The sequence below is a fragment of the Vigna angularis genome, chromosome 3, assembly GCF_016808095.1.
Source record: "Vigna angularis cultivar LongXiaoDou No.4 chromosome 3, ASM1680809v1, whole genome shotgun sequence".
In the NCBI taxonomy this organism is placed as follows: Eukaryota; Viridiplantae; Streptophyta; class Magnoliopsida; order Fabales; family Fabaceae; genus Vigna; species Vigna angularis.
This window is the reverse complement of record NC_068972.1, coordinates 2,110,297-2,133,933: the sequence shown is the minus strand read 5'-3', so window position 1 is coordinate 2,133,933 and position 23,637 is coordinate 2,110,297. Positions and strand designations below refer to the sequence as shown.

At 30.0% G+C, this 23,637-nt stretch overlaps 2 protein-coding genes across 2 annotated transcripts; one reads left to right on the top strand and one right to left on the bottom strand.

The window, feature by feature from the left end:
* Positions 1-5,773: 5,773 nt before the first annotated feature.
* On the bottom strand, positions 5,774-9,997 carry LOC108326669 (uncharacterized). The gene is made up of 7 exons (XM_017560280.2): positions 9,816-9,997; positions 9,157-9,602; positions 8,083-8,266; positions 7,743-7,967; positions 7,526-7,642; positions 6,650-6,883; positions 5,774-6,248 (listed from the first exon to the last, which is right to left on the bottom strand). Exons 1-7 carry the CDS (start codon positions 9,873-9,875, stop codon positions 6,033-6,035), a joined length of 1,482 nt encoding a protein of 493 aa, XP_017415769.1. The 5' UTR covers positions 9,876-9,997; the 3' UTR covers positions 5,774-6,032.
* An 8,374-nt stretch (positions 9,998-18,371) lies between these two features.
* Positions 18,372-22,559, top strand: LOC108324900 (GDT1-like protein 4). The gene is made up of 13 exons (XM_017557842.2): positions 18,372-18,579; positions 18,676-18,744; positions 19,210-19,269; positions 19,420-19,467; positions 19,691-19,779; positions 19,879-19,915; positions 20,002-20,049; positions 20,691-20,759; positions 20,911-20,955; positions 21,041-21,102; positions 21,365-21,437; positions 21,780-21,866; positions 22,275-22,559. Exons 1-12 carry the CDS (start codon positions 18,562-18,564, stop codon positions 21,849-21,851), a joined length of 690 nt encoding a protein of 229 aa, XP_017413331.1. The 5' UTR covers positions 18,372-18,561; the 3' UTR covers positions 21,852-21,866; positions 22,275-22,559.
* The last annotated feature ends 1,078 nt before the right edge of the window (positions 22,560-23,637 follow it).

Below are 23,637 nucleotides of genomic sequence, written 5' to 3'. Positions count from 1 at the left end.
TTTTGTGTAATAAGATTGACCAAACATCTACAAACCAAATCATCATCTATCATCTATAAAGATTTTTTTTTCTATTGATAAAATGAAATATATTATTATCCTAGTTAGGAAATGAGCATAAGAATATTAAGTGACTAATTGTTTTTAATATTTAGATTAAAGAATGGTTGTTTATTAGAGATGAACCTTTAAATAAATGATAAATAATCGTGGAGTATCTCAATGCTTTAAAAGTCTTAAAATGACTCTTGTCACATTTTTCTATTATAAATTAATTACTTCATACGCAAACTTGATCATCAATAATCAACATTTGTCATATTTCCAAAATTAATTATTTATAGTCTACTCCTTGAATTGTCTTCTATAAATCTCCCAGAAAAAAAAAACTTTATAAAGGTTATTATTTCTCCGTCAAACCATGTTTTTTTTTTCAATTCAATCTTAATTCCCAATCATCACAACATTTAAATTAGTTTTGACATTTATGTTAAATGCATTGTAAATTTTAAGGATGATTTTTGCTAAAACGAGGGTTAAACACATGAGTAATGTTAGAATGTATGATATTATGATTTTTTATTTCGTTTTATTCCATATTGAAGAATGAAATGTTTGGATTGATTGAATGTTTGATAATTAAGTTATATGTTTGAATTCGTGGTTGTAATTTTGGTTAGATTTTTTGTTGAAAATGTCAACACATTGGTTTTGACATTGTCATTGCTTATAATAAGTAATTTGAACCAAGTGGAAAAAAATAAATTTACTTTATAAGATGGTTTGAATTCATATTTTTAAAGTTAAATTAACTTTAGGTTCTTAAGTTGCTCTCGTTAGCATAACTTATATAAGTAGGTCATTTAAACAAAATTAAAGTCGTGGTATTAAATGTTGTTGCAAAGGTTTATCGTTAATTAATCAACACTCAAACACCTGACAATTTGAATTAGATATAAGTCTGACAATTTTTTTTATTCAAAGTGTCAAATTGGACATTTGAAGGAGAAAAAAATCAATGTTCATTCTCTCTCATTTAAACCAAACGTTACTCTAGTTATATGTGAAAATTTGAAGGGCGGGTTACATATTCAAAATAACTAATACAAATTAATTATTTTATTTTCTATTAAAGCCTTTTAAACAATATTTCTTTATAATTTGATATTTAAAGTGTTCAAAGAAAATTAATCAAATAATATTTTTTTCATTGTTTAACATGTGATTTAGAGTGTATTAGTTTTGTTGTGATTGATTTTATATATTTCATTTGATAAATATAAACAGTTATACTATTTTTTTTTATTAAGTTCATTGTTAGATTTGATATAGTTAGATTTAACTGAGCATGAACGATGATTTCTTAGTTTATAATTAACATTTTCAAATTGATACATATTAAACACTTAAAACATCAGCGATGAAAGTGTATTCATATTTCATCAATATATATTATTATTAAATGAAGATATTAAGAAAGAAATCAGTGAAGATTTATATACTCTTACTTGTATACTAAGTATTACTAATTATCTTGACTTTTGGCAATTACTCTATGACAAAGTAAGTTTTAATACGAATTGATTTGTTATCAGATGACAATGGAAAGCACAATGTGACATTTTAATGTTTATGATTGTTTTATTTTATATTTTAAATTAAATTTAATTATATTATCTTTGTTTGTTGATATGCTATGTATTTACTGTTGCTATGACTGTGCTTTAATATCAGAATACACAGTTATTCAAGTTCAATACCTAAAAGAACCTCTATTGAAAAGAAGGTAACATTATCTAATTAAAAATTGATATAAAAATTTATTTTTTATTTATATGATGGCATGCATATATTTTTTATTATGTTATCTTATTGTTTTTTACGACTATATATGTATTTTTTTTTCCATACGATTTTATTTATTAAGCGAAGATAAAATAATTAAACATATTATACATCATCTATTATATCAAAGTTACAGAAAATTGATTATATAAATTAAACACTGGAAACGTCAACAACTTAATAAACTTAATGTTGTACACGGAACATTCAAATTTATTATTTTTAATTAATGTGAGAGTTGTTGGGAGAAATAAGAAGTTTCTATTTATAGAAAATAAATTTTCCCCGTTTATTACAATTATATCCAATTTAAGCATACATTAGATATACCCACCACCGAATGTTATATTTAGATACTTAGATTGTACCACCAAAGACGGAATTAAAAAATAAATAAACTAAGCACACATAATAAATACGAAAAACAGTAGGGAATTTCACATTAAAATTAAAAAAAAAATTCTTACCATAATTTGTAAAATAAAAAGAATCTTACCATAATTAAATAAAGTGAAGTGATGTTACATGGTTCAAAAAATAAATTTGCATGACCCTTTTTATAATATACAATATTATTCTTTATCTAGTCCTCTCCATCATATACTTTTCTCTTGTCTTTTTCCTTGTTATTACTTTTTCCAAGGTATCTATAGAATTTGTCTTTAGTGATCGTGGTTTCATACTACAGCAGAAAGTCTATTATTATAGTTACTATTTTTTTGACTAACTTCAATATATTTTTCTTTCAATAAAATAAATAAATAAAATTGAAAATTGGGAACATCGATTAAAACATTGGTTAATATATGAAATATAGATTTTCAAAATTAAATCCAGCAAAAGGAGTTAAGTAGGATACGATTACAGTAAGAAAAAAAAAAGTGAAATTTTATAACAGGGCTGAATATTCATTCTACTTTGAGTGTATGTTTATGTTGTGATTGGTTGTGTGTGGAGGTGTATGAGGTATCTTTGATTTGGTTCATCTCCCAAGACAGAAACAACTGTTTGAGCATCTCTCTCTTCACATTTTCAGATGTTTCAGACAAAAAATGTTATTATTATTAATATGGAGTGTTCTGTTACATTACATGATTGATCCTCTGCATCTGCAATCTGATATCTGCAATCTGCAATCTGCAATCTGCTATCTGCTATCTGATATCTGCAATCTGCATTGTGCATGCTTCTCTCTCTCAAGGCTCCAGCATACCACTACAACTTTGAGATGCTCAGTCCTATGGAGCTGCTCTAAGCTCTGACCTGACCTCTATCATCTGCAAAGCTTCTTCATTACAAAATGAGGTTAAGGAATAATTATATTAACTTCTAATATATGATTTTACTAGTAATGTATTAACACTTTAGGATATTTGGTTAACACAAAACAAGAGAAAAAACAAAAATAGGAGAAAATAAAAAGGGAGAAACATTTAACAGAACTTAATTTAAGACAGTTGTACAATTTTAAGGGTTTTAATTTTTTTTTTCAACTTTTAGTTTAGCTGATTAATTTTAGTGATTTGTTTTGTCTACAACACTAAAAATTAAGATCTTACTCGAAACAATCGAATTTGAATATATATTGATAAATTTTGGTTTTTTAGATTAAGATAAAATTATTTAATTCTTTTAAATAAAAGTTATAAATATATCAGTGATAGTGAATGGTCAGAGAAATTATCTATCAAATTAATTAAAACTATTATTTTAACATGTGAACTGTATAGAATATTTTTTTTCAACATACAAATTATATTGAAATTGAACCATATAATGAACAAACATTTTTAACATATAAATTATTTAAGATTTGTGATCAATATTTTAAATATAATTGTATTTGTAGTCTCTAGATTTTCTATGAATTTCATTATGGATCTCAAGTTTAGATAATCATTTTGATTCCTCAGTGTTTTTTTTTTTCAAAAGTACTCCTACATTTGTAGACTTCAATATAAAGGAATACTACTTTTGAAACGATGAACTTATTTGTGGAAAGTCGTTATGTTTTTTATTTTTAAATTATTGTATTCTTTTAAGGTTATGTGTCTACTACGTCTATACGAAAATGTATTATATTATTGTATATATTTGGAATACCACATCGATAAGCGTTGCAAATACCGACATTCAAGTAATATAATAAATATAAGCTTTGTATTTTAGATTCTTCATAGTATCCTCTTTTAAAAGATTTCTATTCAAGTATAAAAGACAATGGATTTGATTTGAAAAACTAGAGGCACAAAAGTTGAAATAGGTTTTTGAAAAGTTGAAATGACTAAAAATCTGAATAAATAGGTAAGTAAGAGTTGTATTTATTGGAGCATCTCATAGGTCTTGAGAAAGTATTTAATATGCATGTCACGTAAAGCGAGGTTATAGCTATGGGAAGGAGTGCATGCTGAGATCGATGGGATGTGATGAGATTGAGGTCATGTAAGACCAAAACTAAAGCTTCAATTTTTTTTCACATTTCTCACTCTCATTTATTATACCTTGTTCCCTGTCCAAAACAATTTTGTTTTCTACTCTACATAAAATTCAAACTTTTATTTCATAAACACATACTTGTCCATAGTAATGTCACTACTCACATGCATGATTGATAATGATAGGGAGAAAAAAAGAGAGTTAAATATTGGATTATATTAGATTAGATTAATGGTTTTTGATTTGTGGGTCTATAAGATGGAAAAAGAGGAGTAGCAATGAGGTAGGTAAGGTTAAATAAAGTAAAATGTTTGCTTGAAAGGAACTTCTTGGTGTTGGGCATGGGTTTGGGTGAAGCAGAAGGAGAAACAGAAAAAAGAAGCAGGTGTTAGAATTACAAAGAGCAGTGGTAGTAGGTTCAGGCTAGAGCGTGTGTCAGAAGAAGTTTGTGCATTTTACGCTAACGTTGGCATCAGGCTGAGCCTAGAAGTGTGGAACTGATATGGGATCAGAAGGTAAAGCTAAATTTGGAAACCCTAATTAATGCTTTTTATTAGCCATTTGCACTCTATCATGCATTTTTTTGTTTTTGTCAGACACACCACCTTTTATTTGCATAAAAGAAATAAAGAAACAGAAAAATATGAAAATTGAAAAAATGGTTACAAATAAATGAAAGTGATGCTAAACTGGTACAATCAATCTTTTCATCTATTCAAACATAACACAGAACTTTGCAGGTGTTGCGTACAGGTACTTCTCTTCTCACCCAAAACAAAAATGTACAACAAAATCTACAAATATCTATTTTAGTTCTTCTAATTAAACCACAATCTCTGATTACAAATCATAGTTTCTTTCTGCTTAGTTATAAACAGTAATTTAGTTTTTTCTCTCAATTCTGATAATAATTCCGTGCCCACAACATTGTACTTGTTCTTCTTGCTTACAGTTATTATTGTAACCTTTTATCTGAAAAACAATAGTTCAAGTGTACTTTGAAGTTTTGACCTTCTTATCTGTTAAAATTCTCTCATTTTGATTATAGTAAAAAAAAAGGTTATAATTTAGTCAAATGAACAAAACAAAAAAAATTACAGCAATTAAGAAGTATCAAATGATTTCAATTCTGAACCAATTACCATCATGTATCAAATGTAAATCTTGTTTTTATAAATGTATTACTGTAAGAGTTAACTAGCCTGGCCCCTAAACTCAGACCAAACATATTTGATTAATTTATAATTAAAAAATAATCACAGGACAGATCCGCAATACGGGGCCCATAAATTCATTTCTAATTATTACCCAATGTTGCACTGACAACTAGTTTAGTAAATACTTCTCACTAACTTTTTCATCTAAATTTGTGATTTCAAATTCTATATACACGGAGGAAAAATGTTAATTATGAAGTTGGAATTTTCAAACCAATATCGATGGCATTCATCCAAAAAAACACGTAAGAAAAAATTGATATTCTCTATGTCCATTTTTAGTTGCCAAATATAAAGAAACTGTACATTATCTTGTAGTTTATTGTTGTACAAATCAATTCATACACCTTCAGACAGGACAATCCCTACGCACAGTTACATCTCTCTGTCCCCTTTCCGATACAAAATACCACAAGGCAACCTTGGACTTTCTCCTATTCCTACTAATTCATCTGAAAAATATGAATTGAAAAAAGACTTGATGTAATGAAGAAACAAACTGTCGTAAGTTGTAGTACAAAAAAATATGATCCCTCAGATACGTGCGTTTTGGGGTACAAGGTCATCGAATCGATTGTGTGTTAAAACTTCCCTTGCTCGAGCACTTCTATATTGAAGTCGCTGATGAAGTGTCTCAGACATTTGGTTGAAAAATTCAGCGTCCCATCTTTGAATCAATGAGGGGTCCTCTGCATAGCAGATGTATATGGATGTAACAGCACTTTCAACCACGACCATTGCCAATCCAACCTGAAATATAATTGCATATTTTAAGTCACATTCAACCATGTACAGCTTTGACTGATTTTCATGGCCAAAACACGACAGACAGAACGTAGAACACAAGACATTTCATCATTAATTTAGCTGTCATTCATTTATATAAAAACAACTGCAAATTCAACATTGCAGTTTGAATAATTTTAATGGTCAACATGTTTCAGGAAAATGATAAGCATAATACAAGCCTTTTGATTTATGGAAAACCCCTCATGTGTGAAGCAATTATACTGATGCAATCCAATTGATCACAAGTGGTTTATAGACAATCATTGAATGTTCCTCACCAATTTTAGAGAATAAAAAGTTTAGCAAGCAGCATGTAGTCCCACCAAGAGCAAGCTTTAAACAAGGAAATTGTTTTAACATACCAATACCATCCCCATCAGCATGGACGTGGATCCGATCATAATAATTCTGTCACTCCATTTAACCCATGCCCAAATACCAGAGCAAGTTCCGGTTATCAGTCCACCAAAAATAGTACCCATTAGAAGCACAGCACCCGAACAATCATAGGCCACAAGTGCTTCAACCCCAGTCGACTGGAGTAACTCCCATGCATCTCTAGCCGACCGGTTAAAGCTTTTACCGTAAACAGCAATCTGAAATGGAGGTTACCATTAAAAACATGCCAGAAGAAGTTTTCCAAGAACCAGTATATTCAACAAACTTCAACACAACTTGACTGTACACTATATCTCCATTATCATGGAAAAATAAATAGCTGTTTTAAACAACCCATGTTAATCTTTTTGCGTCATCCCTACAAATGTAATCTCAATTAATCTTTACCCTCGTTGTGCAAAGTGCTGACAGAGAAGGAATGCTTTCCATATATTTCTAAATTTTTAGTAATTCAAATTCTAGTAACAATCATTCTATTAATTCACTTTTAACCTTTATCTTGACAGACTTTCATCCTAGAAATTCAACCAATTTATATCCTTAACTTCAAAAAACAATTAAGATATGACAACAAACTGGTATTGGCATTTCCTTTGGAAGCGCTGAATCTGCATTGGTTCCTTACTATATCCTAAACAAGAGATTTTCACTTCAGGGTGGCTGAAACTGAAGTTACTGCAGTGAACCTGTTTCCAGGAACTTTTACATATTCTTACTACACAATACCAGCAGTTAATTTAAATGAAAAACCACAAATCCTGTATTTGATTGCCATATAGAGGACTAGTTAATTTCTATCATATACAGGACTAGTTACTGGCACGGTCACAGAGGAATACCTGAACATAGGCATACTTGTTAAAGAAACGAACAAGAGTCTCCACGAGATGGAAAAGGAAATCAACAAGGCAAAGTAAACACTCATTATTGCCTATCTTAGACCGAAATCCTCGTATCTGGAAGAAAAAACAAAGTTTTAAAAGAAGAAAATATGAACAAGAAAAACCTTCATAAATGGAAGAAATGAACTAGAAATTGGTCATAATGATTGGTTACCTTCCATCGTAGTGTCCTAATTGCTGCAGTAAATAATGAACCATAGCAAATGCTGCCAAACGATGTAGTTAAAGCATACTGTAGAGATTTCACTAAGGAGTTAGCTGGAATCGAAGCTGCATCTCTACCACCATGAAAAAGAACAAGAAACACCATCCCAGACACTATAACATGCACAGTATTACATAGTACTGCACCTGTCCAAAACAAGCTCACAGAGAGAACCTGCAAACATGAATTGTAATACTAGCATAATCAGATGCGGGAAGTCTAGTAATCTGATGCAAAAACCAGTTCGAACAAGGACAGATAGAATGAAGAAAAAAACTTGCCAGCTCACCACAAGAAGCCACCAGCGTCCACCATCACCCATGCTTGAAGCCACAACACCTGCTGCTCCAAATGACCATAAGGCCATCCATAAAAGCACAACAAACATAAAAGCATATGCCACTCTCATAACCTCAGGAAGATTCCAAATCATCTTCACAGCCTTTTGCAGAATCAACATCGTAAATGGGAGTCTGGAGAAGAAAATAAACACAATAAACCATCTTATGGACTCAACCAACACAAAAGGCTAAAAGAAGCAGCAGAAAAACCTTAACCACAAAATCAGAAGCTGGCAACGTTAATCTTTGGAAGACACCCAAAGAAAAATTCTGTAAAAACTGAATATCTGCTTATTTGCATTTCCAGGGATGGGAGACTGTTGAAACCGTAGGGATTGAATGGCAAACAAAAAAAATATACTCAAAATTGCATAACAGTGATATTCTCCTACAAAATGTGTCAATCAACTACTACATTCACTGCATACGACAGAGAAGAAAACAAAAGCAGGATGCATTGTTGACTATTAGATAAACCAACATATTCAGAAAGCTTACTATCCAGTCCTATTTGCTTATATGGAGGCGGAAAACACATTTTTTTCGGATTCTAAAAAAACAGTGAATTGATACCAAAAAACAAAACACTAATCAAGTATTCTTAGTGCGGGTTTGTTTCCCACTTTGAACGGCCGTTTCACACATTCCAATAAATTAAACATGACTGAAAGATTTTGATGGGATTTTAAACGGCTTCTCAAACACACCATTAATAATAACATCAACGTTCAAGGTCAATCCCAGTCTACAACCCACAACATTTTCTGATACACGTATGATTACAAGAACCTAGTCAGTTACTGATATTAATATCCTTAGAGAGATCTATATTCATCGAATGATAAGTTGTCCCTCTTTAACCAAGTTTTCTCCATACGCAAAAAGTCAAGATTCAAGTTCCAAATCACTTGCTTAATCGAACCGAGTCCGTCACCACTCATTCATTGGTTTACGGTCTACAATTTGAGAAACAAAAAAACAACTGAAATCCACATCAACATAAAACCTGTAAAGGCCAATACCTGTCTATGACTGATATGACATAAAGGAACTGCAGAAGAGCTCCAATGGCAAAAGCAACCCCCCAGAAAATCTGGCCAGCCCAGAAACACAAAACACTGACCACAGCAAGGTAAGTGGTAAGTATGTGAACAGACACCTTCATCATTTGAGTTGCCTGGGAGCCCAACAACAACAACCAACCCCATCCAAGAAGAGTCCCAACCCCACCAGCAGCAGCATAAAGGGGCCAGTAAGTCTCAGTCAACCCGGATTGGTTCTCAGAAAACCGGGAGGTAAACTTGTCAATGTTAAGTCTATTCTCTCTCTCAAACCTATTTAGACCAAGAACCCCCAGAAGGAACCCAAACCCAATCAAATGGATTAAGAATATTCCTAACCAGAACACGTCATGCCACCGCCGCGACTGCTCCGTAGCCACCCGTTCTCCACTGCTCCTGGCCGCACTCTATCACAATTCACAACAATCAAGTTCCAAAGTAATCTTTTTTGGGCATTAAGTACATCGTAGACAGTTATTACAGTGTATTGACAAATGAGTGCAACTGGCTGTACCCAGATTAAGAAAATAGTCCTTAACACTGAATTATCGAGGTACATAGAGAAATACATCGAAAATGATTGATTTGAGAGAGTTAAAAACAGGAAGGAGTTGAGGTACCTGATTGGCGGTGGCTATGGAAACGAACTCAGAGGAGGAGGAAGAGGGGGAATCCATCATTGGGAGCAATGGAGAAGAAACATTGTTTTGTCTACGTAGAATATATTATGAATTTGGTAAACATGAGAAAACGAGGCGAAACCTCCGAGGCAACGAAGTCAATGGTTTTGGCTGAAGAACGAAAGATTAATTTTATTTTCTAGGGTTTGCGTTTCAAACATTAGTACAGTGATACTGATATTTTACTGTGTTTTTTGTTTTACAATCAAAGACAAATTTTGATAGAAATATGGTAATTGTTTATTTGCCATATATTAAGTAGTATCTATTTTACATTAGTGATTAATAAAAAATAATAAGCATAAAAATTATTTTACATTAATTTTTCTATGTCTTCTTATCCAAACAAAATTAGTTTCATTTCATTTTCTTAAACAGTCTTTTCGGTGGGTTTCTATCGACCACGCGCTTTATTTGATTGTAATGTCATGGCTTGGCTGCTTCCATAATATGTATTTTAATTTTCACAAATTGCTAAAATAAATTCCCATACACAATATTTGGTAATAAATTTTAAAAAATAAGTATTTACCGACTAACACCGTTAACGACAGCAGCTACAAATTTCATTTCTAGAAAGTCAAATTCTCCGTTTTATTCCTTTGGTCCAGAAACAGATCAGAATTCATATCTGAATAAACCAAATTTTGACCTTACTTTTTATATTTTAAATTATATAATCTAAATCATAAAATAAATAAAAAATAAATTAATATAAAATCGTGAATAATATATTCACGATTTCTTCTGTAAGTGTTGAATTACAAGATTTATTTATAATGATACTTAAAATAAAATTAACTTTAATGTTTTAAATTCATAAGTAAGTTCAGTATCATTGCTCAAATTTATTTCATATTCAATTTTTTCATAAATTATTATTGATGATGATTATTTTTATTTAAAATAAAATTTACTTTAAATTTATTAAAACTGTTAACAAAGGTTCGATCCTCCACGTATTTGTTATTTGGTAAATCAATCTACCTCAGCTTATTTAATCCAACTCAGAAAAACTTAAGTTTAATAACATCCACCACGATGAGTTAAATAGTTAAATCACTTAATTAAAAAAACACAATTTATTTTTCTTCAATATAATATTTTTTTAATATGTAACTAAAATTCTAAAAATTCAAATCTTTTTTTTTTCATTTTAGACAATAAAAAAAACATTCATCTAAAAAGTTAAATCACAATTCTAAATAAAGTTATAACTTATAAGAGAAATTAAAAAAACTTATATTATACCTTACTTACTTAAACAAGAAAAACAAATGACTAATGAAGACAAAAGTAAAGAATAAAAGTAAAGAATAAAGTATTATGAATCTCTTTTTTCAAAAATTTCAAAAAAACAAAATTGATTTTTTTTATGTTCGAGTTAGTGAGATGGAGTCGGATTATTTTTGGTTTATACTAAAATTTATAAATTATTTTTAACTGAATTGATTTAAACTCGTTATATGTCGAGTTAGATCATGGATTTTATTCCATTTTGATAATTCTATAATTTACATTTAATCTTTATTTTAAATTATTACAACGTTAGCTTATAATAATGATAGAAATTAATCATTTATATTTGAACAGGATGTAACTCATTATACTGATTATTAATATCAATAACCATTATTTTTTAACAAAATTCACGGAATTATTACCAATAAAATATTAATAATTAATTTAATAGTTTATAACACAAAATCAAGATTAAGTGATATTTTTACAAAAGAAAAGTTTGTTCCATTACGAAATAAGAGATGTTGCAGATTGTCAGGACTGGTTTTTTAAGGTGGTGCATGTGATATTGATTTTAATGATGAATAGAATTGTAAACAATTTATTTCTTCCAATAATTACATTTAATTTCCATACTTTTATTTATACATAATTTTTTCCTATGACTAATTTAAAAATAAAATTTTACGAATTAATTTATATGAGTTAAAAACCTTATTTTAGAAACTTTTACAAATTAATTTACTTGTAGACTAAATTTATTGAAATTTCAAAAGGTTTTTAATTGTCTGTCATTCGCACAGATACTACTGAGTTATCATGTGTTTGTATAGGGTTTAGTTTTAAATGATACTAGGTTTGCTTGAGTTTTGGGCCAACAGTTATTGGGTTTTCAGCCCATGACAAGTATTGGGTTAGCCCAAAGGGTTGATATAATTCTTTTTTTTTAAATGTCAAGGCTTTGTTTTTACTGTTTATACGTCTATACCTATATCTATATAATTTTATTTTCTTGTGTGAATATTTATGTTTTGACTTTATTTTTAAATTAAAATAATTATTTTATTAATTTTATTTTCAAGTGTTTTTTTTAATTTAACTGTAATTTTTAATTCAGTCGTTCTTCTAAACCTAACAACTTTTTTTGATCATAAAAATACCTATAAAATAAATAAAAATTATTTATAACAAAATTATACAAATATTTATGTTTAATTTCATAATAATATTTATAATTTAATTATATTTTATTATCATAATAAAAATTAACATACTTATTTTCATTCATTTTGTCAACAATAGTAGATAAGACAATACACATAATAAGAAAAAAGTAACAATTTTAATATAAAAATTGTAATTTTATTTGAATTTTATTCTTAGTTTAAATAATTGAATACATAATAATTTTTTTGTTATTATCGCTGATTTAAAGAAATTTTGTTACCATTTTTTTTATTTTGTAAATTTAAAATCATTAATAAATTCATTAATGTTTAACATACACACATGGTTATTAATCTAGGAAAAACACATGTTCGACCACGTTGATAATCGACCAAATAAAACACTGAAGAAATAAAATTAAAATTATTATATTAAAATGAAATTTTTATTGTATTAAAAAATGAAACATATCAATATTTTTTATATTTAAATCACTATTTATCTAAAAACATATTTAACATTGAAATTTCAAATAATACTAAGCTTTGTCGGTGTAGAAAAAAAAAACTATATTCTCGATTGTTTTAGAAGGAGATATGCCGATACAAATGTGAAAACAGAAGCTGGATTAAGAATTTAATTACTTGTATTTTGAACACAATAACGAATTCATTGACATTGTTTTTTTATTGTGTCAATCTTCACCTAATTGGTCATTTATGTATCTCCGACTTTCAAGGAATAAAAAAACAAAGCGAGATTAGAAATTTCCAAATGGGAGATATCTCTTTCCATTGAAAGGTAATCAATTGTCCTATATTAGTGTATGGTAGTTGTTAGCTTTTTCTTTTAGTTATGAGAGTGCCCAATTACATCATCACCTCATCTCTGTTTTTTAATGCCTATGCCTATGCCCTCACGTGATTTTCATGGAACTTGACTTTTCGGATGAATATTTATTTTTTCAGGAAAAACCTTTTTTCTTATTTGTGACTGAGAGGTAAAAGTGGTATTTTGAGATGGATAATGATACTTTAACAACATTTTTTTGACAATATTTTAAAATTATTTACATGTCATTTTGTGATTGATTCAAAACTACTCCACAATCAATAATAATAATAATTATAAACACCAACATAAACCAATCACAAAATGATACGTAGATAGTGTTAAAATGTTGTCAAAATGTTATCAAAGTATCATTATCTTTTAAAATAGGATTTTATGTTCAAACTCATACATAAACATCATATTATAGATGAAAACAACCTAGGCGTAAGTTTTTGTTTTTGCGTATTTTTTTGTCAGTGATAAAAATAAACCTCGTACTTTTATATAAGATTACCATTTTTATTACAAAAGACATGTCATTAATCATGATTTTAAGTAAATAACCATAATCTTTTTTGAAATTATAGCTTATTATTCTTATGCTTTTATCTGTGCATCCAAAATGGATGTATTCACATTCATTCTTATGCTTTGTAGTCAAAGGAGAAACACTTTGCAGTTTGCTTGAAGTAGAGAATCGATTGTCCTGAAAATGGATTTGATTTTGTTAGTTTTTAAAAGATTGAAAATTGATTCCCTGAAAACATCTTGTGTTTGTATTTGTAGTGGCAAATCGATTCCCTAAAGAACAAATTTTCTATATTAGGACAGTGTTATTTATGACTACTAGTTAATTCAAGGTACCATTTACTTCAATACGATTATTTTGGTATTATGCTTCTATCTCACCTAAAACACTTTATGGATAAAGTTTATATGTATGTAGACCACTAAAATTCAATACACCTACAGTAATAAAATTAATTGTCAAAAAATTATTACAAAAGTGAACAATAATAATCATAATATTAATAGTAATAATAATTATTATAAATTAATATTAATAAATTTAATATCAATTAAAAAATAAAAATTAAATGATTTTAATCTATTAACTTTAAATGAAAATTAAAATTAGTTTTAATCTAATTTCTATCTTTAAAAATACGTGAATTTATTAGTTTTAATATAATTTTATTTAATTTATTTAACATTTCTAACATTATTTAACACTTTTTCAAAAATAATATCATGAAACACGTTAAGTCAAATAAACATAATAAAATTATATTAAAAGAATCAAATCTACGTCAGAGTTTTGAAAAGTAATTAATTCAATTTTTTACATAACCAAAAATATATTTAATCTAAAAATTACATTTATAATAACTATTATGTTAATATTATTATTGTGAATTTTTATTATCAATTTAATAGAATTCTATAAAATGTGAACTTTTGATTTTATATACTGTTCTTTTATAATAACTCTAATAATAAATCTTAATTATTGTTATAATTATAATATTAACAATAGTTGCAATAATAATATAAAAATATTATTATAAATAATAATTATTAATATAATTATTATTATTCAGTAATAATAATAATATATTAATTTTAATTACAAAGGTAAAACAATAACTTTATATTTTTAATTCATTATTTTCTTTTTAACTCGTATGTAAGTTAAATCCCTCATTCTTAAATCCATCACTTTACCTCCAAGTATTTAAAAAAAAATCATTCAAATCCATCTAAATTCAATCAAATCTGTTCACTCTTTTTCAAATTCATCTTGAACACACCCGGTTAAAAAGTTTAGGTAGAAATATAATAATTATTAAAATTATATAAGATGGTGCAGAAGTACTTTTCTCTTTGAAGAAAACTAAAATGAGAACCTTCCAAAACTGGTTTTATCTGAGCAGGGTATCCTAAATTTTTTTGTGATCCTCAACTCTCTATTCATAAGGAACCAATAAAAAGTGGTTTTGAGGTTGAATATTATCCATTACTTTTTTTAGTATCATTTGCAAACGCAAACAGACACTTTGTTTTTTTAAGCATTAAAATAAACTTCAAAAGTTAAACATGGAAGACAAGACAAGATACCTTTTTTTGCTATTTTTTAATTAGTTTTTTTGGTACATTGTCACTGTAATTTTCTTACATGATTAACAAATTGTAAAATACCTTAAATATAATTTTTAAAATATTCATTACAAGATGATAATAAGACAATATCTCTAAATGTTTTATTTATAACTTTCCTAGATAATAATATTATACGCAAGTTTGTAAACCATTTTGTACATAATGTATGTTCAAAGTGCTATCAATTATGATATAAAAATAATTGATTAATCAAACATAGATACTTGATATTATATATCTTATTAAAAATATATACATTTTAATTATGGAATATATCGTAATTAACCATTTACTAGAGACTATTTACTAAAAATTAACATATATCCTCTCACCTTTATAATATTAGAGTTTGATCTATTAGAGAGAAAGAAGACATATAATATCAATAAGACCTAAAATCAATCACATAAGATATTAATACTACTATTTACTCAAAACCTTAAGACAATAGGTTAATAAGTTTTTAATTTTTATATAGCGCTATGTTTTCTTATCTCTATCCATTGGACTCACACTTAAATTAGTGACATCACTTGCTTGTACATCCAAAGACAAAATAAACCATGAAACTTAGCTAAAACTTGTTGCACACCACCACATGTAAAATAGCTATTGGATCAATGAATATATAATTGAGATTTATCTCGATAAAGACCCACAGTTAGCAAAATATTTATATAAAAACTTTTATCGATGTTTGTAACATCCCAAAAATATAACAAATATATATTATGGTAGTCCACAATTCTGATATAGGAGAACAAACACCCATGAGAGTATTTCAAGATAGTATAACTTAACTAGGAAATCCTAAACAAACTAAGCTGCAACATCATCACCATCCAAGGCCTGCTCCAGTGGTACCTCATCCACCTCTACTCACATCCAAGTGGATGATCATTGCAACAGAAACACGACACAAACAACAGACAAACACAAGAAGAAGGGTGAGCTAGATATACAAAAATCATGTTATACAGTCACACACACAGCATGCATAGTTCACTCAAAACATGGTAAATGACATTACAAGACTTGTTGCATTATAAACCAACTCGTCCGGACTAGAATGATTGTCGAGCTATGGCGGGTTATGCACTCGTGGTGGCCTCTACTGCTTTGCAAAGCCGTTGCCAATGGGTTCCACCCTACCACACTCACGAGGTTAGTCCGTTCCGCGCCCTGGAGCATACTGGAAGCCTCCAAGACTAGGACCTCCTGCTACTCCTCACCACATGGATCAATCCTCTCTACTTGAGAATGAAAGGCCATTGGAGCGTCAGGAAAACCTCCAAGACTGAGCTACCATGCAAATAATTCTAAACATTCAGGGCACCACCATGAATCTTCTCCTTGAAGATCACAAAATTACGTCCAATAACATAGGGCACCACCATGTAACCTCCCTTTGAGATCCATGGAATTACATCCATAACATAGGGCACCACCATGTGACCTCCCTTTGAGATCCATGGAATTACGTCCATCAACCATACTGTTACACTTACGCCAATCACAACTTTGTTTCATACATACTTCTAAACTATAATTCACACACAATACAACACACCCTCAATCATGTTGCAAAATCAAGCCACCCAAATCAGTTATATAGACATACATACATCCTGGCAGTCAAACAACATCAAACAGCTCAAACAGATGAGGAAAAATGTGAAACTCACTGAATGGTGAATTGTAGGGTCCTGTTGAGTCATTTTCACAGTGCAAGGTACTTTAGAGACGCGTGTGTGAGCTGTGTTGTTTTATGGTATCATAGCCTAGCCTCTCCCAATACGGTGTGATTCGAGGACGAACCAAGCGGAAGCTAGTGGACATGTGACACCCGGGCACTGACGAGGGCGGGGAGTGACGCCGGTGCAAGAGGCATGAAGTGCAAGGGGCACAGACAAAGAGCGGCTCCTGGCAGGCTTCGAGTGGAAGGGACACATGGATGAATCGAACATACACTGGAATGAGATGGATCTAGAAACTGTATAGGTATGAGACTATACAGTTGAAGGATAACTTAAAGAGATTGATTTGGCTACTTATATCACCAAATGCATTTGCTTTTTGGTAACCTAACTCATAAAAACTTCATGGTTAAGCCTGTGCGAGGACAAAGTACATTGGAAAGACTCGTGATGATGTGTGTTTGACTTTATTTTTTGTATTAACTGTGTCTTGAACAAAATCTTTTAAGTCAGATAAATAGATAATCTTTTATACATATCACAATGTCATTTTGTAAAAGATGTGAACATAAAAAAAAAAAAGAGATTAAAGGATAATAGTGGAAAAAGACTTTTTACAATATATTTCCGACTCTCTAAATACAATCACTTGAAACCAAGAGGTATTTTGTAGCAGACAGATGGTAGAAAAATAAACTAAGGTTAGCTGATAAAGACCTGATACAAGCAGGAAGTGGATTCATTGATTTATTTGTTCTGAACAACAAATCACAAAAGAGAAAGGACAAAATTATTTTTTTAAGTTATTAAAATGCCTCGTTGCAACCACGTGCCACTGAAAAATAGTTCGTGGGATGCATTTATTTGTTTTTATTACAGCGATTTATTGCTCGCCACAAAACAAACTTACTTAAACACTTCTTTTTCTATTTTTTATAATGATACAAATTATTTTCGATGAGAACAATGGAAACAACTTTTCAAGATTTTGTAACACTAAAATCAATTTATATATTTTGTTTAAAACAAAACACCCATTTTAATTTATTTAAAAAAAAAAACTTTCCACTCATTTTAAAATTGTTATAATTTTGAAGTAAAAGGCATCTTTTGAACACAGTAGAAACTTAAATAAAACGCAGTCTGTAGAAATAGAAAAATTGATTTTGTAACAGTAAAATCAATTTATATATTGTCTTTAAAAAAAACACCCAATTTAATTTCTTAAAACAAAAACCTTCCAATTATTTTTAAAATGTTATAATTTTGAAGTAAAAGGCATCTTTTGAACAGAATCAAAACTTAAATAAAACGCAGTCTTTAGAAATAGAAAAATGTGAAAAGAGAAGCATCTTTCTATTGCTATGGTTATTTTCTTTTTTATCAAGATAGAAGGGAATTGAATTCCATGCTGTGCAAAAAAATACATTTTTTTTAAAGGGAAAGCACTCACACGCGCACATGTCACTCTGAGCTTTTGTCACCTTCCTTCTACCTTCTGTTTCAGGCGACTTTCACTTCAACCAACTACACAACACAACACAGTCTTCAATTCTCTCTGAGTCCTTCTTCTTAGCTCGGCCAACATGAGTTCAATCGTTCAGGTGTTTCCCCTTTCTATTTTCATACAATGTTCTCTTCTCTCAATTTTCGATTTCATCAACATTAATCCTATTCTTTCTGTTTTTCTCTTTCATTAGGGTTTCACGAAGTCCTTGGCCATGACTATTCTCTCGGAGATCGGCGACAAAACATTTTTTGCTGCTGCGGTTAGTTTCTACCTTTTTAATGAAGTATTTTTAGCCCTGTTCTACATTTTTCTATTCGTCTGTAGATCTTGTCATCGACTGCACCGGATTAATTCGTTGGTTTATGAGAGCCAGCGTGTCTTGACTACTGGAGTGGTGTTCTGGACTGGACCAACTGACATATAATCTTTTCTGTTTATTGTTATTATCTTTTTTTAGAGTATTTGTGAATATGCAAATATGTATTCGGTTGTTTCCGCTGTTAATTGGATTTGAGTAAAACATTCTTCACTGCTCTGGCTGGCAAACTCACGTGGGAGCTATGTTTTGTGTAGTGTGTTTGAAGAGATGACTAGTGTTATTTATTTGTTATCTCGTTGCATAGTTCCACACAGAGAAGAAAGGGCCTTTATATTTGTTTTTCTAATTTTGCTACTAGAAATTAATTAGGACTCTGACTGTTTCATATTATGATGCTTATCCAAGATATTGGCTATGAGGCACCCACGACGTCTAGTCTTATCAGGTTGCTTATCATCTTTGATTGTAAGCTTCTTTTCTCCTTTCTCCTTTATTTTTTACTGCACTGTATTATCTTTTTTGATGGTTAGATAATTTGTCTATTGTATGATATAGGTCTTTTATTCTTCCTCCTTTTTGAGTTTCATGATTCTGTGTTAACTTTGAAAATACTAGGTGATGACCATTCTGTCTGCTCTTGTTGGCTGGGCTGCTCCTAATCTGGTGAGTATTCTTTGTTTCTGGTCTCGCTTTACAATTCCAATCACTGTTTTTTCATTCCTATAGATTTCTTAGGATGTGCCGTGGTATCAGTCCATTGATTAATATATTGAATGTATTGAGAATAGATATTTGGCAAATAGACGGGTGTTATCTAACTCATGTTTGGCTAAATTACTCTTCTTCCTTGATTTCTGCCTTTAGTGATCTTCATATAATTCTGCAGATTTCCCGTACTTGGACTCATCACATTACTACATTGTTATTCTTGGGGTTTGGGCTTTGGTCCCTGAAAGATGCATTATTTGAACAAGGGTGATTGTTATCTGTCCATCACATCAACTTGCTCACCCTTTTCTATTCACAATAAGCTTGAATCTTGACTTGTGCTTAATGATTTTATTTGATGGACAGGGATGCTGAAGAATTGGCTGAAGTTGAAGCTAAATTGGTTAATAATTTTACCTCTATTTTTGGTTTCTTATTTTAGGTTGACTTTTTATTGTCTTCTTGATAGCACGCTTGTACTGTTATTAGGATAAAGATTGGAAGGCTAACAATGGAGCTGCAAAAAATAGCAAAAAGGTAAGATAATATCTGTTTTATAAAATTTTCATTTCCTTATTTTCTGTCTCTCATGTCATTCCCTTTTGATTTTAAGGCATGCATGATCATATCACAGTTGAACATTTATGCAATAAGATATTGTCTAATAGAGAGCATATTCATAAGTTTGACTCTGAAGCTTACTGATACAAGCCAAAAAAAACTTATTTTTACTACTTCACGAAAATAAGCTAAAAAAGAGCTCATAGGAGGTTACAAACTACATTCATAAATCCCGAGTAAGCTACCCCCAATGTATTTATTTAATAGAATATATTTTATTTACTTTATAACTCTTATGACTATCAAGTGGTTGATAGATACTTGGAAGTTTGAATTTTCAACTATTACTACATAATCCAGGAAAGAGGCTCTTAATGAATTGATTTTGAATGAATTGCTTTATAAATGTTCAATATCAGATGAGGTAAGGCACATAACATCTTGCAGGCAAAGTTTCAACAGCAAAATTTGAAATTTGGATGACTCCTGTTTTAAGGACTCAATTTATGCAACTTATTGCCAGTCTCTTGTTGATTATGATATTAAAATAAAACAAAATTCTCAAATGCTATACATTTGTTGTTCTGATATTGTATATACCATGCCTCATTTCCCAGGTTGATGATGTCGCTAAAAAGCAGCAGCGGTCATTTTTATCTCAGTTTTTCTCTCCTATCTTTCTACAGGTAATACAATATTAATGGTGGTACCTCTGTACAGTATGTTGTTGAAAACTGAACTGGGTGATAAACTATTAATCGTAGCATCCTTATACATTCTGCAATTGAACACCGAACTAGGTTAAATTTGATTCCCTTTATCATCCCTATTATGCAGGCATTTTCTATCACTTTTTTTGGTGAATGGGGTGACAAGAGCCAGGTTAGTATACTGAATAAGCTCCTTTATTGGAGAATGGAGACTGCTTAATCACTTCAATAAGCATAACTCTTTTTTTCTTGTTCAGCTGGCTACCATAGGTTTGGCTGCAGATGAGAATCCATTTGGTGTTGTTCTCGGGGGGATTCTGTAAGTTTTGGCTTGTAATTTTTCTTTCTTTATTTTGGAATCAGCTTATTTCCTCGAATCTTTCGCTACTTATCCTTGGGTTGTCGTGATGGCACATTTTATTTCAATGATTTGTTGCTGTAATTCTGCGTACATGTTTACTTCCCTTGCAAACGCGTAGTGTTTGTTAGGAGGCATAAATATGTAAGCTAGGATATGTGACAATCTTAAAGTCCTGCAATTTTGAATGGGAGGAGTATAATTGTTAATTGTTTTTTCACAGGGGACAAGCGTTGTGCACCTCTGCTGCTGTTGTTGGAGGGAAGAGTTTAGCTTCTCGGATATCTGAAAAAATTGTAACAATTTATAATCCTTTTTATTTTTACTGCTCGTGTCAATCTCTTTTCCTCACCTTGATTTTTTTTTGTGAACTTATTTTAAATTCAATATTTCGTATCTTAAATCGTCCTCATACCTCAAGTTTAAATAATTTAAAATTAGTTTCAGACTACCAAGGAAAAAGAGTATATAAGAATTGATGGAATAATGAAGTGGATACAAGTGCAACATGTGAACAAAAATAGTACAGCATAACTACTAGCCATTAGAACACTTTTTGCGATGTAGTGTCCAATTGTGGTGTAGAGCGGTAAGCCGAGTGTCTATGTCATCTTAATGTTGTACTCAATAATTTGCAGGTTGCACTCTCCGGCGGAATTCTTTTTATTGTTTTTGGAATTCAATCATACCTTTCTCCTGTGGAATCATGAAGGGCTCTGCTATTGGTTAGTGATTATTCTTTGTGCATTTTACTAGACATGATTGAAAACATGTTTGTTATAATGATTGGAACTGGTTGCCGGAAGACCTCAGCTTCGTGTCTAATCCTCCTGGGTCGTAGATTTCATTCTCTTACCACTGTAGAACCAGAGCCAAATTCAACATGTTGTCAACTTGAGTAGATTGTTCTTTCTAGATAAGCCGTGCCTTTACATATTCTCTCGTTGTACTCTTTGCTCCATCAATTAAATCCATGTGCTAATTTCCAATGCTTGAGGAATATTATAAAAGAACACGTTTTTTTGTTTTTGGGGTTAAGTTGGGGAGGAAAACGAAGATTGCTTGTATGCGTATGATGTTGACACTGTTGAATTAATGCTCCCGGGGTGATCTTTTTGTCATTGCTTGTGTAGAGGGGATGAAAAAGCTTTTCCGTCACTGGAGCAATTGGTCAAAGTGAAACTGGTAGGTCTCAATTTGAGTGAACTTGATATGTACAATAATCTTTCCTTTCAAAGTTCATATAAAAATGGGTAGAACCCTCGCTCCCCAAGTGCTGTAACTTGATATCGCATGTTTTTTTTTTGTCTCTCACAACTAATCTTTAGTTTAGCATTGTTCCCTCCTAAAGCGTCATGTACCATTGTACTAGTCATACTTGAGCCTGATAATTCAACTATAGCAAGTTTAAAATTCCAGTTAACTGCCCCACCCCAAAATTAAAATCCTTGCTGTTCAATTGGGTGTCATGATCTCTAGCCTCCTACCGTTTAAAAAAATGTTCATATAAAAAAAAATAATGTTCATTAAAAGTGATTTTTTTTTTCCGGTATGCCACCCAACCAATGTTAGACCAGAAGCAATATTTTCTCGTTTGTGACAGAATTAGGCTTTGTAAAGCTGTGTTCCTCCATGTGAAAGTGTACACATGTATTTAAGATTTGACATTTTACAATTTATAAAGAAATGAAAAAGAAACGAACTGCTCGATTTGATTTATTGAATCGATAATTGGTTAGATCATCCACATGAATTACAGAGTTAACTAAATTTAGGAAAAATTAATGGCAGAAAATTAATTTATTTTGAACATTTTTAAAATGAAAAGTTATGGGACTTGGGAATGTATTATTGCTCGATTATTTTGTTATCTTGTAGAATAAGATGTTTTTTATATTTAGAATTTAGATGATTTAAGGTTTGTATAGTTTTTTGGTTTATTTCATAATATTAAGCAAGTATTTTACAATTATTGATTCAATCATAGTTGAACAAGAAAACTATGACTCGTTATTCTATGAATAATTTTACTAGGACAATGCTCGGTGTAGTTTATTTAACAATATTGCTATTGAATCATTATAACTTCAAAATGAATGGGTAATTTTGTGATATGACCCCATGCATGCATAAATAGTTATAAATTATAAAGTTATTAAATTTAAGACGAAATTACGTTTGCAAACTTATTATACTGATTTTTTTTACATTTAAAATAAATATTCTTCACTCTTATACTTTATTTAATGTTTTTTATGTTTTTAATAAATTAACATTTTCTCCCTTATTTTATCATGAAAAAGGTATTAATTTCCATTTAAAAAAGTCCTTCAATTTTGATATATTTTTTTAAAGAATAAAGGAGCTGAATGTTAATTTTAGAATTAGAGAGAAAATAGATGTGATTTAATATAATTTCAGAAAAAGATAAACATAATTGCTACAGAGGAAATGGGATTGGTTGCAAGAGATTGCATCCGAAATATCATTTGTATT